The sequence below is a fragment of the Eublepharis macularius genome, chromosome 9 (genome assembly GCF_028583425.1).
Source record: "Eublepharis macularius isolate TG4126 chromosome 9, MPM_Emac_v1.0, whole genome shotgun sequence".
Taxonomy (NCBI): Eukaryota; Metazoa; Chordata; class Lepidosauria; order Squamata; family Eublepharidae; genus Eublepharis; species Eublepharis macularius.
This window is the reverse complement of record NC_072798.1, coordinates 69580253-69595380: the sequence shown is the minus strand read 5'-3', so window position 1 is coordinate 69595380 and position 15128 is coordinate 69580253. Positions and strand designations below refer to the sequence as shown.

General features: G+C 41.4%; 1 protein-coding gene across 1 annotated transcript in view; it reads right to left on the bottom strand.

The window, feature by feature from the left end:
• SLC38A1 (solute carrier family 38 member 1) overlaps positions 1-15128 on the bottom strand; it is a 61153-nt gene that overhangs the window by 7899 nt on the left and 38126 nt on the right. Inside the window, exons 5-12 of the mRNA XM_054989205.1 lie at positions 14277-14350; positions 11671-11763; positions 10473-10554; positions 6370-6452; positions 4796-4854; positions 4576-4698; positions 3549-3628; positions 794-894 (exon numbers count right to left, since the gene is read on the bottom strand). Of these exons, the coding sequence (XP_054845180.1) occupies positions 794-894; positions 3549-3628; positions 4576-4698; positions 4796-4854; positions 6370-6452; positions 10473-10554; positions 11671-11763; positions 14277-14350 (695 nt within the window). The remainder of the gene's footprint in view (positions 1-793; positions 895-3548; positions 3629-4575; positions 4699-4795; positions 4855-6369; positions 6453-10472; positions 10555-11670; positions 11764-14276; positions 14351-15128) is intronic.

Sequence of the window (15128 nt, the reverse complement as noted above, 5' to 3'; positions counted from 1 at the left end):
ATCCTTGTTACCAAACTTGCCACCTGAAAAATATTGTCAGGCCCAAAGGCATCACAGGGCCTTGAATGGGCTTCAAGCAGGCACTACCTGGGAGATGTCCTTCATGAACTATCTTTCAGCAGATACTGTGGACTTCTGGTTTTAATATACTTTGCCTGACATGGGTGAGTCAGTTCTTAGGGTGGGTGTCACAGAATCTCACAAGCAAGCACACAGAAACCTTCCCTAGATAACATTCATAGAAGCCTTCCTAGCAGTGTATGCTGTGACTGGGGTAGTCTTCTAGAGCATATACTTCCTCCCCACTTGTTTGTTCACACATTTAGACACATCAAGTACACTATCAAGGATAAGGAAAACACCATGCTCAGATAACCTCAGGATCTCCTACAGTGGGATCCAGTCAGCTTTTCTGCTAGTGAAAGAGAAAAGACCCCTCAAAAAGCCTATGCTGAAAATCATGGCTCCTGCACGAAGAAAAGCCATGTGGGAGAGGGGGTGATATAGTATGTAAAAGAGCTGGGTGAGATTGAATGCAAAGGTTGGCCTTTGGATATTACTTTCTATGGATGGTGTATGAGACAGAGAGAGATAGAGGCAGAAAGAGAGATGGAAATACTCTGTCCATTTAACAAAAATCATAAGGCAGATGGGAATTCTATATCGATATACCATTGTGGGAATTTTAAACAACCACCCTCACACCAAAATCCCTCTGTTTTTAATTTTCTTGTTTAGAAACCACAATAAAACCCTAAAATTTCATATACGCTGGTGAAAATTGGTTACGTACCATAAAATGTCAAATAGCCAAAAATGGCTGTCAAGAAATACATGACGAACATAGCAAAAAAGGAGATATTTGAAACCATCTGCATTCTTTTCTGTGAACGACTGCAAAACAAATCAGCAAAAGTTAATGAATGCTTGTATCATATTTCCATACACAGAATACAGTATTTGGCTGTGTAAGTCTGAAAAGATTGTTGTGATCCCTCAGAGGAGGGATGACAGAATAAATCCAATTCCTTTGCCTGCTTTTCAGCGTGGAAGTAATTGTATCAGTTCCACAGTCCTTTTAACAAACTTATTTTTCTTTCACCAAAAGTGTACCCACTATGACTGCCATTTTAAAATAAAGACAGGCGTGAATGAGAGAAGAGCTTTATTGTCCTTCCTACCATGCTATTTTCCCACCAAAAAAGTCAGTTCTTAAGCAACTTTTACCCGTCCACTATGAGAAACATACCGGCATTTGGTAGGTTTTATTCAGCAGTTGGACAGTGTTGGAGGATTTTGGCAAGCAAACAGCACCGGGGAAAGGATGCCATCTTCCCTTGTGCCATCTTGCAACTGCAGTCCCTATAACTGCATTTGGTGAAAGAAAAATGGTCTGTCTACAGGCTAACAGAATTACACATAACACACAGTTCTATTCTCAGTGTCTCTAGATTAAGTGTGAAAGTAAGCCAGTATGAGTTGGTACAGAGGACTGGTAAGGAGGTGGCCAGAGTGGTACCTTATATCATCTGCTTTTAGCCTCCTAAGAGAGATAATATCAGCAAGAAACGTAAGTTACTTCCATCCCTCCTCCAGATCTTAATCATTGAGGGCTGGTTCACACAGACAACTTCCACTGTATGTAAGCCAATATGGCCTCTCCTTAGCCACTCCAGAATCATGTTGAGGAAATGCTAGTGTGATTCTGAATTACAAACAGGTACAGCCTCTACAGGTCCTGTAATTTCAATGACTGGGGCAATTGCTACAAGTGTCCATGTACAGCCAAGATAATGCTAATATTTCTTATGCAACTGTGGCATTGCAGTAGTTTGTGTTTATTTTATTCATTTGTTTTTAAAAAATGAATACCATGATTCATTTATTTATTAAAGCATTTATACCCTGTCTTTCCACATAGTTCCAGGTGGCTTACAAAATGATTACAAATTTTCCAAACTAAAACTAAGATAAAATCTCTTCCTCCCCAGCCTTTAAAAGTTGCCTCAAAACCCCTGGCAAATAAGCAAGCGCAGTGTCTCCTGAATATCTCCAAGGCTCACAATCAGTTTTTACAACCAAGACATTCCCAATACAGTTACGAGGATCTCTTTTCCCCCAAGTTTCTAGACCTACAATTTTACAGAGAAGCCTTAGATCTCAGTACTGCCACAAAGCTACTCAAATGCCCTTGTACTCTTCCAGCCTTAACTGTCCTCCATTCCCAAAGTATGAGAATAATAATATCAATTTACTGTCATGGCAGTCAGCAACAGTCCCTTCATTCATTTGCTAATGCCCCAATGTCAACGTGGAATTGATCACGCAAAAGCAGACTGCCTGACTACAGGGGAGGGAAACAGAACAACCAGTTTGGTGTAGTGATTAAGAGCGCGGGACTCTAATCTGGAGAGCCGGGTTTGATTCCCCACTCCTCCACCTGAAGCCAGCTGGGTGACCTTGGGCTAGTCACAGCTCTCTGGAGCTCTCTCAGCCCCACCCACCTCACAGAGTGTTTGTTGTGGGGATAATAATAACTTTGTAATGCTCTGGGTGGGCATTAAGTTGTCCTGAAGGGCGGTACATAAATTGAACGTTGTTGTTGTTATTGTTATTATTATAACAGCTGGGAGCAGCCAAGCTAAAAGAAGTCTCCCATTCTGGCTGCTTCCAGGCACCTGTTCTTGTCTCCTCTTTGTTTCTTCCTCTTCTCCTCCTTGGTCATACTTGGAGAGGAACTTGGCCTACTTTGGAATGCTCCACCCCTTCCTTTCTGAAGATAGTGGAATCCACCTGCAATTTTTCAATGATAGCTGAAAGAGGGAGGAAGAATGGCTAGCCAACTAGTTAGGAAGGGTAAGAGGGGGTAACTGAGAAGCCAGTGGACTAAAGTGTCACCCTGTGATAAGCATGGGTCATGAGCTAGCATTGATTTTATATATAATAAAATCTGTATAAAAATCCATTGACTTGGCTTCAGTGTAGACGGATCTTAGTCAACAATACAGGACTTGGCTACTTCCCAATGCTGCAAAATTAAGATGTTTATGTAACTCATGCAAAGCAAAAAGGGATTCAGAATTCAACTAACTCTGCCTTTCCAATGTTTTTGTTAGTAGTACATAGCTACTTCTACTTAGTGCTTACAATGGCTCCTGTTAAAAAAGGTATTTTGGAGATGGCACCTAAGGTAAAACACCTGTACTTTGAAAGCTTACAGATAAAACAACACATTCTGCGGCTCTGTCACATTTAGCTGAGCCAGACAGTGGTTATTAGCTGCAGTATAAATCCCCTCCAGCCAAACGGTAGTTAGACACTGTTTGTGTCCCTGTAATTGCTGTGCAGATCTGAAGAAAGCCCCACGGTTGTTATGATACCTCCTCCAACAGCACCCTGGGTGAGCCGGCCCTTTCTTGCTGACAGGAAGGTCCTGCTGCTTCTTCAAATTAAAGTTCCCCTCCTCTGAGGAGAGGGAGGAGCACAGAGGGAAATTTGGTACAGACCTTCTTCAGACGAAGTGGTGAAATGAAAAAATACGCTCTTACTCTTTAAGTTCGCAGTAGATTGGAAGCACCGAAGGGTGGCACACAAACGCAAATGCAATGGTGGGCAAAGCGTACACAGTCTGTTTTCAGGGGGAAGAATAAATGGAGAGTTAGGAAAGATATATAGTCCTTAATTTTTTACATAGTCCATTTCTGCATGGGTTATCTGCCCCAGGTTCAATGCTGTTGAGAAGGTTTTTTTCCTGCTTCTGCACAGCATTGTGGTGCATTTGTGCACCTCTGATCTTTCTTAAACTTGTTCAGAAGTTTTGGGAAAGACTGCAGTAAAGCCTGGATGGCTGCTGTGTAGGTGGGAAAATTCGTATTTTCTCACCCATACAGCAGCCATTTTCCCTGACACTGTCCCTTCAGCGACATTTTCTCACCCCACCAATGGGAGGCTTTTTATTTTTTAAAACACTGTAACTAGAATATGTTATATTGATATACCATTGTAATAACAAGTGTAGCAGTTTCTCTGAATTATCAGCTTTTATTTTTTAAAAAAGAGTAAGTTTCTAGCCCCTTCCTTTGTGGAGATATAAGGAAAAAGGCATACCTTCACAATGATTTTTAAAATCACAGAGTTTTTAAAAAATCACAAAAGACCCAGTGGCCACTGCTGGGAGAAGGGGGCAGGGAAAATTGCCATGTGGAAGCCTGCTACTTCTGCTCTTTGTCAGCAACCACACCAGCAATGGACAAACAACACAAAGCCCCTCCCAGTGTGAAAATCACCACAATTTAAAATATATACTACTTTGTTCCTTAAGACTGTCTCATGGCCCTACTGCCTTTTTCTAGTTTCAATTTTGCTATGTCCCTATCATTTTGAACTCTGCTATCAGAATACTTGAGAAAAATCTTCAATTCTTTGAACAATCTTGGAAATCAGAAAAAAGTAATTTCTTCTGCCTGGAAAACTCTTTGTTTTCTGGGCACACAGGAAAAGAAACCTCTAAATGAGCAATACAACAAAGTCTGTGACTGCCTATGAGTATAATGACATACGTGAAATGAAGCATACCTTGGAATTAATGGTAACATACTTTGGTTGGCACATCTCCTCATAGAGAGAGCTAGAGTTTGAAAAGGCAGTTGCATTTGTTCCCTGTGAGGGACAGGGGAGTTGAAATTTCTTGTAGATAACCTGGAACAAAGAGCCACAATTGTAAATATTCCATCAAAAGGCATTACTTCAAAACTTAATGGAAACCAAAGTGAACCTTCAAGCAACCAACACTTACCACTATGAGAAAAAATACCATGCAGGTCAATGAAAAACCACTAGTGTAGCCAAGATACCCTGAGAAAAGGTAAAAGGAGACATTGTTCAGCAATCCATTCAGCAGCCACAATTATTTATTTAACAGAACTATGATTAAAGAATATGGGCCACATTCCAGGACATGTACATGGAATGTACATATCTGCCTTTTAAAAATAAATGTAAGTAATGGGATTTCAGAAAAAGATGAAATGGCACTTCCAGCTTCAGAAGCAGTGTGACTTTGTATACAAGTTGAGGAGCAGGCAACAGGAGTTTAGGCCTCCATTTGCTGCCCGTAGTCCTGCTGGAAACATCTGATGGGACACTTTAGGAATCACTGATCTGATCTAGCAGACACTTTATATTTTATTTTATTTACTTCATTTATACATCATATTTCTCTCCAGTGGAGACCAAAGTGGTCATATTCTTATGAGGTTTGTTCTGGTTGATTTATGATAATATAACCCAGAGCAGAATTGATGTGACCTTCCTCAGGGACAGGATATGTGGAAAGGGCCATTGTTAAGAGGGTGTCTTTTAGATTTTCTGCCTCATTTTAGGATCATGAAAGGCAACGATATCTAGTCTTCTTCATGCTAAAATTGGAATACTACCAGTAGCGATGACAGCTCTATGTGTGTATAAAATCAGACAGACAGCCCACACACAGCATGTGCGCGCACGCACACAGGCACGCACGCATATACAATGAATCCTTGATCAAAACTTAAGGTTGGGTGGGGAGAGAGGGCAGGTTACCCAAGTTGTGCATGCAAGAATAAGCTTCAAAGATGGTACTTGACTGTAAAAGACAATTTTATTATTACTGTCTTATCCTAGCTTCAAACGAACAGTGAGAGTTTTCACTGAACAGAGAACTCCTACCAAAGGACATGCATACAATGAGAAAGGAAAGACCATTAGACAATTTGCCTTTTCAAGAATAAAGCCAGTGTGAAGGACTGACAGGATTTGGTAGCTAAATGCTAGACATGGCTGACAGCTAGTGGGATACAAGCCATGGATCTGGACAATAAGAGAAGGGGTAGGGGGATTGGGTGGCAAGAGAATTCTGGGGCTAAGGAGTAGTCTTGCATCAATTAAAAAACATCTTAAGTATAAACATTCCTGAGGAGTTTGCTAGTCTGAGGTTTAAGTAGAAATTTTCACATTTTTTCCTGATTTTGAACAAATATTATCTTTAGTTTTGGAATACAAGTTACATAAGTGTTTTTTTTTTTTTTAGAAAACAGCCTACTCTATTTACACAGAGAGCAGACATCTTGTTGGCCATAATTCAGGTTCCAAAATAGAAAAAAAAACAAATAAAGACTGCATTTTGTTTCAGGTTCAGGCAACCAACTGTATTCAGACTGTACCAAATTGTAAGGTAGGCTTTGTTATTATACGGTTCCATATACAAAGTTTATTCCAAGATTCCGAGGCCAACAAGGGTGTATGAATCAGAATCTGGCATACCACTCTTGGAATGTTGTACCACAGGTGTCTAAAAATCATCCTTTAAAAAAAAGTAAACTGTATCCTTACCTAAATTCTTAAGAAGACATAAGGGAAGAATGATACAGAACGTCACTGTTACGACAAGAATTCTCCCATCAACGTACCAGGCTCTGGAAAACATTTTAAAATGTACAGATGTAACATAATGTTCCAATACTGAATTACCACCACACATATACTATAAAATATGTTTTAAATTAGGATTCAATCCTAATTATGCTTTTCTGGAAGTAAGCCTCACTAAATAGACCAGTTAAGGATGGCATTGTAATAGAGCAATCCTAAGAAGGTCTACTCATAATCCTATTCAGGTCTATTCTATGAGGTTTACTTCCAGGGAAGTGTTCTTAGAACTGCACTGTAGGTTTCCAGAGACTATACATCCTGTGGAATTCATCTGGGCATGTATTAGATGGCACAGTCAAAAGACTCAGGTTTGGCTACTATCACCTATTCCACTCAATGTTGCCCCATTCCCCTCTTCGTTGCAGCCCCTGTCCCTCTTGGCTTGAATCCATGTGGGTCCTATGATCCCTAGCATGGCCTTTTCTGTGGTCAAAGGGGACTCTCCTATCTATTTCAGCTGGTAGGATTGAAGCCTTAAATGTCACTTAAATGCAGCTCTCTGTTCTTGTTGTTTTCTCCTTTTTATTGTACTGATGTATGCATTAATATTGCCTCCACATACAATCTATACTTCATGTACATATACATATAGAATAAATTTAGCTATCCGTGCATCCAATACACGCTTGTTTTCTCCCTTTTCTCCCCCGCCCTCCCCAAGAGGAACGACCATAAGAATCATCTGCTTTATATCTTTAACCATGAGCACACTCTTCGGAGTTTTGTGAATATAATTTGGTTGGTCTCTCCTCCTCTTACCCATCTTATATATCTAGACCATTTCTTCCTTATCATTAACATCTTATTTTCCCATGTCTTATCCTGTTTTAGTATCGATAAAATGTCTGATTGGATCCATTCATATAAATACCAATTCCACCTTTCCGAAGTCCATTTAGAGGCATCTTTCCATCCATACGCTATTACAGCACGGGCAGCTATAATCATGGCTTTTAACAAGTGCTGTCTATTTTCCTGTACTTTATTATTCCCCCAGATGCCCATAAATAGGATCTCCCCATTTAAATTTATCTCAACATTGCAAAGCTCATTCACCTTTCCCAGTATCATTTGCCAGAAGAGTGTTACTTTAGAGCATTCCCATCATAAATGAGCATAATAGCCTTTTATTCTATTACAATGCCAACAATATGATTTCATTCTCTTGATCATATAGGATAATTGGGAGGGAGTCCTATACCATTTCAATAGTACTTTCATCTCCAGTTCTTTAAGTTTTTCCATTTTTATTACCCTTATATCTTTCATTAATTTATCTATCTTCTGATCTGTTAATTTTAGCTCTTTCTCCCATTTAGATTTTATCAACCTGATCATATATTCTCTATCCTTATTCATTAAATAATATAATTTCCTTGCCATACCCTTCTTATTGACATCCTTTATACTATATAATTTTTCAAATGGGTTGTCCTCCATATTTACTATTTCGCTATATCTCCTGTGTTTCATAAAATTATATAGACTGCAGCTCTCTGTTGTGTCCCAGCCACAGGAGTGTGGAAACATCATGTTTTCAAAAAGTTCCTAGGAAAAGTGTTACCCGAGTGCCAGGGGTGGAGGGCAAACACATGCCAGTTGGCATTAGTCACAACTTGGGCTGTCAACACAGGAAAGGATTGCTTAACCAGGAAGACGGTTATTGCAGTACAAAGTGTGAGGCAGACAGTGATTTCCTTGACTGGCCAGCTGACAGCATATCCACACATATTAAGTGTACTTATACTCAGGGCTTTTTTTAGGGGGAACGCAGGGGAACGGAGTTCCGGAACCTCTTGAAAATGGTCACATGGCTGGTGGCCCCACCCCCTGATCTCCAGACAGAGGGGAGTTTTGATTGCCCTCCGCGCCGCTGAGCGGCGCGGAGGGCAATCGAAACTCCCCTCTGTCTGGAGATCAGGGGGCGGGGCCACCAGCCATGTGACCATTTTCTCTGAGGGCAACCCACTGAGTTCCACCACCTCTTTTCCCAGAAAAAAAGCCCTGCATATACTTAATATGAAGTGCTGCTGGAGATATGAGCTACATTTAACAAAGAAATGTATTTAATGTTACAGGGAATTTACCGATTACAGCACTAGTTCCCAGCCATGCTTTTTCTGCAGACCAAGGCCTCTAGCCAGCGACTTCTGGGCTGAAAACTGATGCAGAGTGTATACGGCCACACCACAGCATGCCTGCACATTCTGAGCCTCTCCTAAGGAGGAGCATGTACAGGCTGTACAGGAAAGAGCCTGGCTTACTGGTTCTTACTGGCACATATGACAGTAAATATTATTTGAGTTTCTCTCATGTGATTTATGCTCCTGTGTAAATGCTTGTAATGTTGATCAGAAAGCAAAGAGAACCTTTTTCAACTGTACTGCAAAATTACTCTGGTGTTGCTAATTACAAGCATGAACAAGGAACCAAGCGGCACACTGGGGCATGCCCGTTACTAGCAAAACCGTGATAAATTCAACAAACAATTAAAAGTGGCAGAATAAAGTTGGCAACCTAAAAGACATTATGCAAAATCTTTAATTTACATAATAAATGCGAGTTGCAGAATTCCTGTATATTCAAATTACTGGCATAAAAGACATAAAAATACCATCCAAAGCATAACATATCAAAAGATGTCCCCATTTTGTTCCCTAAAGCAATGACTGAGCAGCTTGTTGTTGCTATAAAATGGGGGTGGGGGTGGGGGGGATGAAGGCTTCACTTTCACAGCCGGGGTGAATGCAGTTGCTCTCCATTTGCCCTCTCATTCCCATTCTGGTTCAATGCCTCTCTGCTGAGAGGAGCAGAGACTGATTCAACACTTGAGCAGAAGAGAGAAGAAAGCTTCTTATTCAGTAGTAGCAGATTCTGCATCATTCCACAGACCAGTAAGATAAAAAAACACTGCTTCAATCTTATGTATGAAAAGCATTCTCAGGAAGGGGGTTGTCACATCTGCTTTAAAGCCCTCTGCTGGATTTCACACAAATGGATGTGTATGTGTTGGGCGGGGGCGGGGGGGGGGGGGGTAATGTTCAGAGGCAGTAGCTCCAGAAGGCAACATCACGTTGGGTGGCCAAATTGGTTTGAGAAATTCTTGGAGATTTGGGGTGGAGCCTGGAGACGCTGACTTTGTGGAGGCACTCAGCAAGCTGTCATGCCATGGAGTTCACCCTCAGAGCAGCCATTTTTAATGGGGGGAACTGATTTCTGTCATATAGAGATCAGTTGTCATTCTGGGAGATCTTCAGGCCCCACTTGGAGGTTGACCACCCTTACAACAACAACAACAACAACAACAACAACAACAACAACAACAACAACAAAAGATTCATATACCGCCCTTCAGGATGACTTAACACCCACTCAGAGTGATTTACAAAGTATGTCATTATTATCCCCACAACAAAAGACCCTGTGAGGTGGGTGGGGCTGAGAGAGCTCCAGAGAGCCGTGACTAGCCCAAGGTCACCCAGCTGGCTTCAAGTGGAGGAGTGGGGAATCAATCCTGGCTCTCCAGATTAGAGTCCCATCTCCCATGCTCTTAACCACTACACCAAACTGGCTCTCAGGACAAGGTCTTTGCTTCTATGCCATGTGTTGGCCACTGTGTGAAACAGATTGCTGGACCAGATGTATCACTGGTCTAATCCAGCAGCACTTCTCACTACGATTGCAACTGCTAGCTCTGACCTCCACACACATTTGTTTTGGACAGAATGTACTGGCTGTACAAAACGTGCAAATGGTGAACATGTGAGGGTTGGGGGAGGGTAAGGGCAGCATATGTGGCCTCGGCCACCTCCCTCTCCCCATTTATTTGTACCAAAGGAAAAAGGCATTATTGATAAGGCATTGTAGAAATTAATTTCATCTAGCACACCTTAAAACAGTGACTTACAAATCTTCTAGCAATGAACGCTTTTTATAAATTCCCATCCCTGTGTTATCTGCAAGAAACTTGAAGTGAAGTCAGCAGAAACACAAATTACACTTACGAAAATTTTTCTTCTTCCCCCATAAGGAACTTTATGGCAGAAGGTAGTTCATTTTTCACTATGAAGAGATAGCTGAGCATTGCTGTGGGAAAGGAGGACTTGTTAGAAAGTGAACAGTGTCATATTTGTTTTTTTCTATAACTATATCTAAGGACACTTCAAAAGATACACACAGTTTTTAAGTTCCTGTTTGGGATCAGAGAAGACACACAAATGGAGAAAAGGAACAGGTGATCCAACTCTGATATGCATTTACCCTAACTCATAAACAAGAGCCTAAACATGTAAACTTGCGTATGTGTATGACCTATGCATGTGGTGGACCCTCCGTTTGCCCTAGCACCTGATAGCGTGGACAAAGCCTGCACGTGCACACTTGTATGCGTGTGTGCTCTCAGTCACCAGTTATAATGAATGCGCAGAGCCAAGGCCAACCAGCACAATCCCTACTCATTTGCTATCCCTGAACTGTAACTTGCAAACAGTTCTAGGGCGACTCAGTTTGAATAATACATTTTTAACTACTTGTCTCTTTAAGATACAAGCGAACAGTAGCCTGGCCTGTTCTGTTCTCTGATTCTGTATATTTTAAAAAGATAAGCATCTAAGAAATACATGCATTTTAAACTGAGACACACAGCATCTGCATTTTGAATATGGGGATCATAGTCAAGCACAAAGAATTTCATTTGAAGTGGCCTTCAGACTGCATTTCATGTAGCAAGCCTGACCTTAAGGTAGGCCTACAATAACAAAATAAATGAGCTAACACACCCCCATGATGTCATTAACAGGCGCCATAATAAGAAAAGGTCCTCCAAACCCGTTGCCAGGTCTTTCCTGGTATTGGAAATCATTTCAATCATTTTGTTAGGGCTGACAGGAGGAGGCGCCAAAGGCACTATATGAGGTAGGGCATTACTGGCATTACTCCAAATACCAACAGCCCAATCGCATGCTTGTTTACTCAGCAGTAAGTTTTATTATGTTCAATATGCTTACTTCCAGGTAAGTGAGCAGAAGAAGGTATTCACAGAAGAAAAAAAAACTTCTCAAGAAGACACAATTTTAGTACCGTGTAAGAAGACTTTAGTTCAACTTGAAGTATAAAAGCAGTAGTATAGAGGGTGGAAATTCAAGGGTCTACATCTATTAGTTGCCTGTTTGACTCTCTCTGCTCTTGTAACACTTTATTTACCTCCAGTGTTCTGAAGAGAGGTTGATCCAAAAACAATCACTTTTCCAGGAGTGCCAAAGATTTGCTCACCAAGCTTCTCGTAAACCATGCAGCCTGAATACAGCAATTTGAACAAAAACCAGAAATGAAACAGTGGCGTTAACAGGAACAGTGAAATTAAACCATTGGCAGTTTTGTACCCTCCCCAAATCCCCCTGCTCGTAATTCTTTTTTCATCTCTCAACTGACTCATCACATATCAGAGAACTATCAGGTGTTGAATGAGTTTATTTGGAAATGTTTTTCATGCATTTTCAAAATGTCAGTAGTCTTTCTCATTTTTAAAGTTATGGGGTCAAAACTCTTTAGCTTAATTATTGCTTTGTCTCCCTCCCCTTGCCTTCTATAATGCTGACATAAGAATAGCACCTTTAATAGGAATAAAATTTGGCTAATAGTAATTAAAACAGCTGAGACTTGGACACAACCTTATGCATACTAATGGTAAAACCTAGTTTGCAGCTCTTGATCATAGCATGGACATTACATCTTCCCTCACAGTCATACAAACAGGCCCAGATCCTGAGTTCCCAGCCTCCTTAACAGCAGAGACGCAGGAAAGCTCAGTCTACATGCAGCATTCTGCGCTGAAATGGAGTGCTCTCTCCTGTTTCCCTGTGTGAGAGGAAAGAGGCTTCTCAATTGGGGCCGGCCAGTCTGGAGAAATCTAAGGCAAACTGCCCTGGCTCCTCTCTCCAGCATGGGCACTTACTTATTATGTCTACTCTCCTTACAGTGATGCAGTGCAATTTCACACAAGGGAATGCATTGTATCTTCTACTCTACATCTGCTCGTATTTTGTTAATGTATAGGAGATGAGGGAGATGGAAAGGATACTATGGGGTTTTTAAAGGGGATTCTGGCAACTGGACCTCAGCACCTTGTGTCACTGCTACACATCAGCTCACCAGAAGAGGGAGCCATTGGCTTACTGCCCATTCTGCTTGGGCACCACCGGTACAGGTGGCCAGAGGAAAATCACTTTAGCTTATACAGAGAAGACCAAGCTTGCTGGAAGACCACAGTTATTCGTTGGCCAACTTACTTCCCTGCCTGTCCAGCATCTGCCCTGCTTTGCTTATTCACAGCCTTGACGGCTGCCAACCTTCTGCCTCAATGCCACTTACAGGTGACAAGTCCATCATCCCACCCATCCACTGCACTGGATGCTCCCAGCTTGTTATTTCCTGTACTGCGAGGGATATTTGACTAGATAAGTTCTCCTCCCACTGTATGATTCAGTTTAGACATCAAGCAAAAGCATAGTTTATTTTAACTGCAGATTGTGAAACCAAGACTCAGCAGGCAGTCATTCAAATTCTGGTTTGCCTTCTCTCTGTAGCCTAGGAATAAGACAGGCTAGCCAGGGAATAAGACAGGATGAAGTCAGAATGTCTACATTCATACATCATAGTTCAGATTTACTATGATTAACAAGCCAATTGCAGATCCTGAGCTGATGTCCCCTAACTAAACAACAGTTACTGGCATGGCCCACATTCGGTCATACCAACCAGAGTTTAATTAAACCACAGTTTCAAGCAACGTCTGAACTGAGCCTATGATTAAATTATTATCAGTACCAGACCAAGATACTACAAATGGGACATGCCTGTGGGTACTGCAGCTCTGAAATTAACATTCCATATATTTCCTAGATGCTGGATCTATGGGCCTGAAGCACACTGGCACAATCAACACAGTAAATTATGCTTACTGTATACCACTTGTATTATTAATATTAATAGTTGTTACTACTGAAATACCAGCAATAGCCAACAATGTAATTTAGTTTTATACCTGGTAAAAAAACAACAGAAGCAGCCAGTATCAACCTTAGTAGTTGATAATGTATATGGGCCCAAAGACCCCCCTAAAAATGAATCAATGCAACATAAGGAAGCTCTATAGTCCTATGGCCTTGGAAACCATAAGAACTATAGAAAGGCCCTTTTACTTAAAAGCATTATTTGTACTTATTTCTGATAATCAACTAGATGTTACGATGATTACAATTAATCCTGAAATGTTTTATGACAGATGACTAGTCAAGGAGTTACATTTTTTATGTATTATGGTTGCAGTTCTGCATGAGCTTCAGCCCCACTAAAGTCAATAGTTATGCTTAAAATGAGTTGCGTTTGAAATCAGTGGGGCTTAAGGTATTTGTGACTAACGTGTACACCAATTTCAATTGAACTAAAGTGTGGATTAAGCCAAAAGAGGACTGTCACAACTACACTTTGAGAAAACAGTTCATGAAGACCTGTTGTTGCTTTTCTTCCAGTATTTTCACTTTAACATGCATCCAAAATCAAAGATGCAAGATTCATTTATCTACTGTTTCACAGACAGCTACGAACTATAATCTAGCTTCAATTACACTGGTTAAGGAAGTGGATTTAAAGCCATGAATCCTTTGGATTTAAGGCCACTGTCTGTAGTCCACCCCACCCTACCCAATTAATAGTGTTTTGGGAAGGCAATGTTCAGAATTAATTCTCCATATCCTTCATTTCTGCCTATCACATTGCAACTGATTGAACACAAAGTTCTTTTGGATTACCTGTTTCCTTTGCACATATTAACAGAAGATTTATTGAATAAATAGACAGCAGCGTCACTGAAATCAAAAGCAACCTATAAAAAGGAGAGACGAAACAAAAGCACACCTCTGATCATTATAACAAGCAAATCTGGAACATTAACAAAATCCTAAAACTTGGATACTGACTCTAAAACACTTTCTAAAGATGAATATTGTGTTTGTTTCAGACTTGCCTTCTTTGCCACTTCTTGATTCCCATCCTCTCTGCCTTTGAGCTGAGGTTGTGAACTCCAATGGAGGGAACTCCAGTGTCCTTAAGGGAAACTTGTGAATCTCTTATTGTTAAGACATATAGTTCATGTCAGGACTAGTTCCAGGTTTGGGGTGGCCCCTGCGCCCCCCATGCCCACTAATAGGTCCCCCTTCTTACCCTCTCATCTATGTGCCCCCACCTGCCTATGCTTCTTTCCTTTGCCCACTTACGAGTTCTCCCACCACCTGCAGTCACAGCTGCCCACACTGCCTGCATACCCTTTCCCTGATGGTCCTGGGTAATGGGAGCAGCTAGGAGTGCCACTGTCATGGCCACCAAGAATGCTGATGCTTTGCTCACCACCTACACGCCCTTCTCTAGCAGTGCTAGGCAGCATATGCAGCTGGGAGCAGAGGCTGGCAAAGCACTCACAAGACACGGATGTGAGTGCAGGCATCAGAGGAGATAAGTGAGTAGGGAGTCAGCAGCAGTGGGCCCCACCAGAAGCAGCAGACCGAGACAGCTGCCTTAAGAAGATGAAGGCGATACTTTCCAGACTCCCCCCACCCACTGCATTCTTCCATGTCCCTCAAATTGGGCACATGTGGATTAGTGGG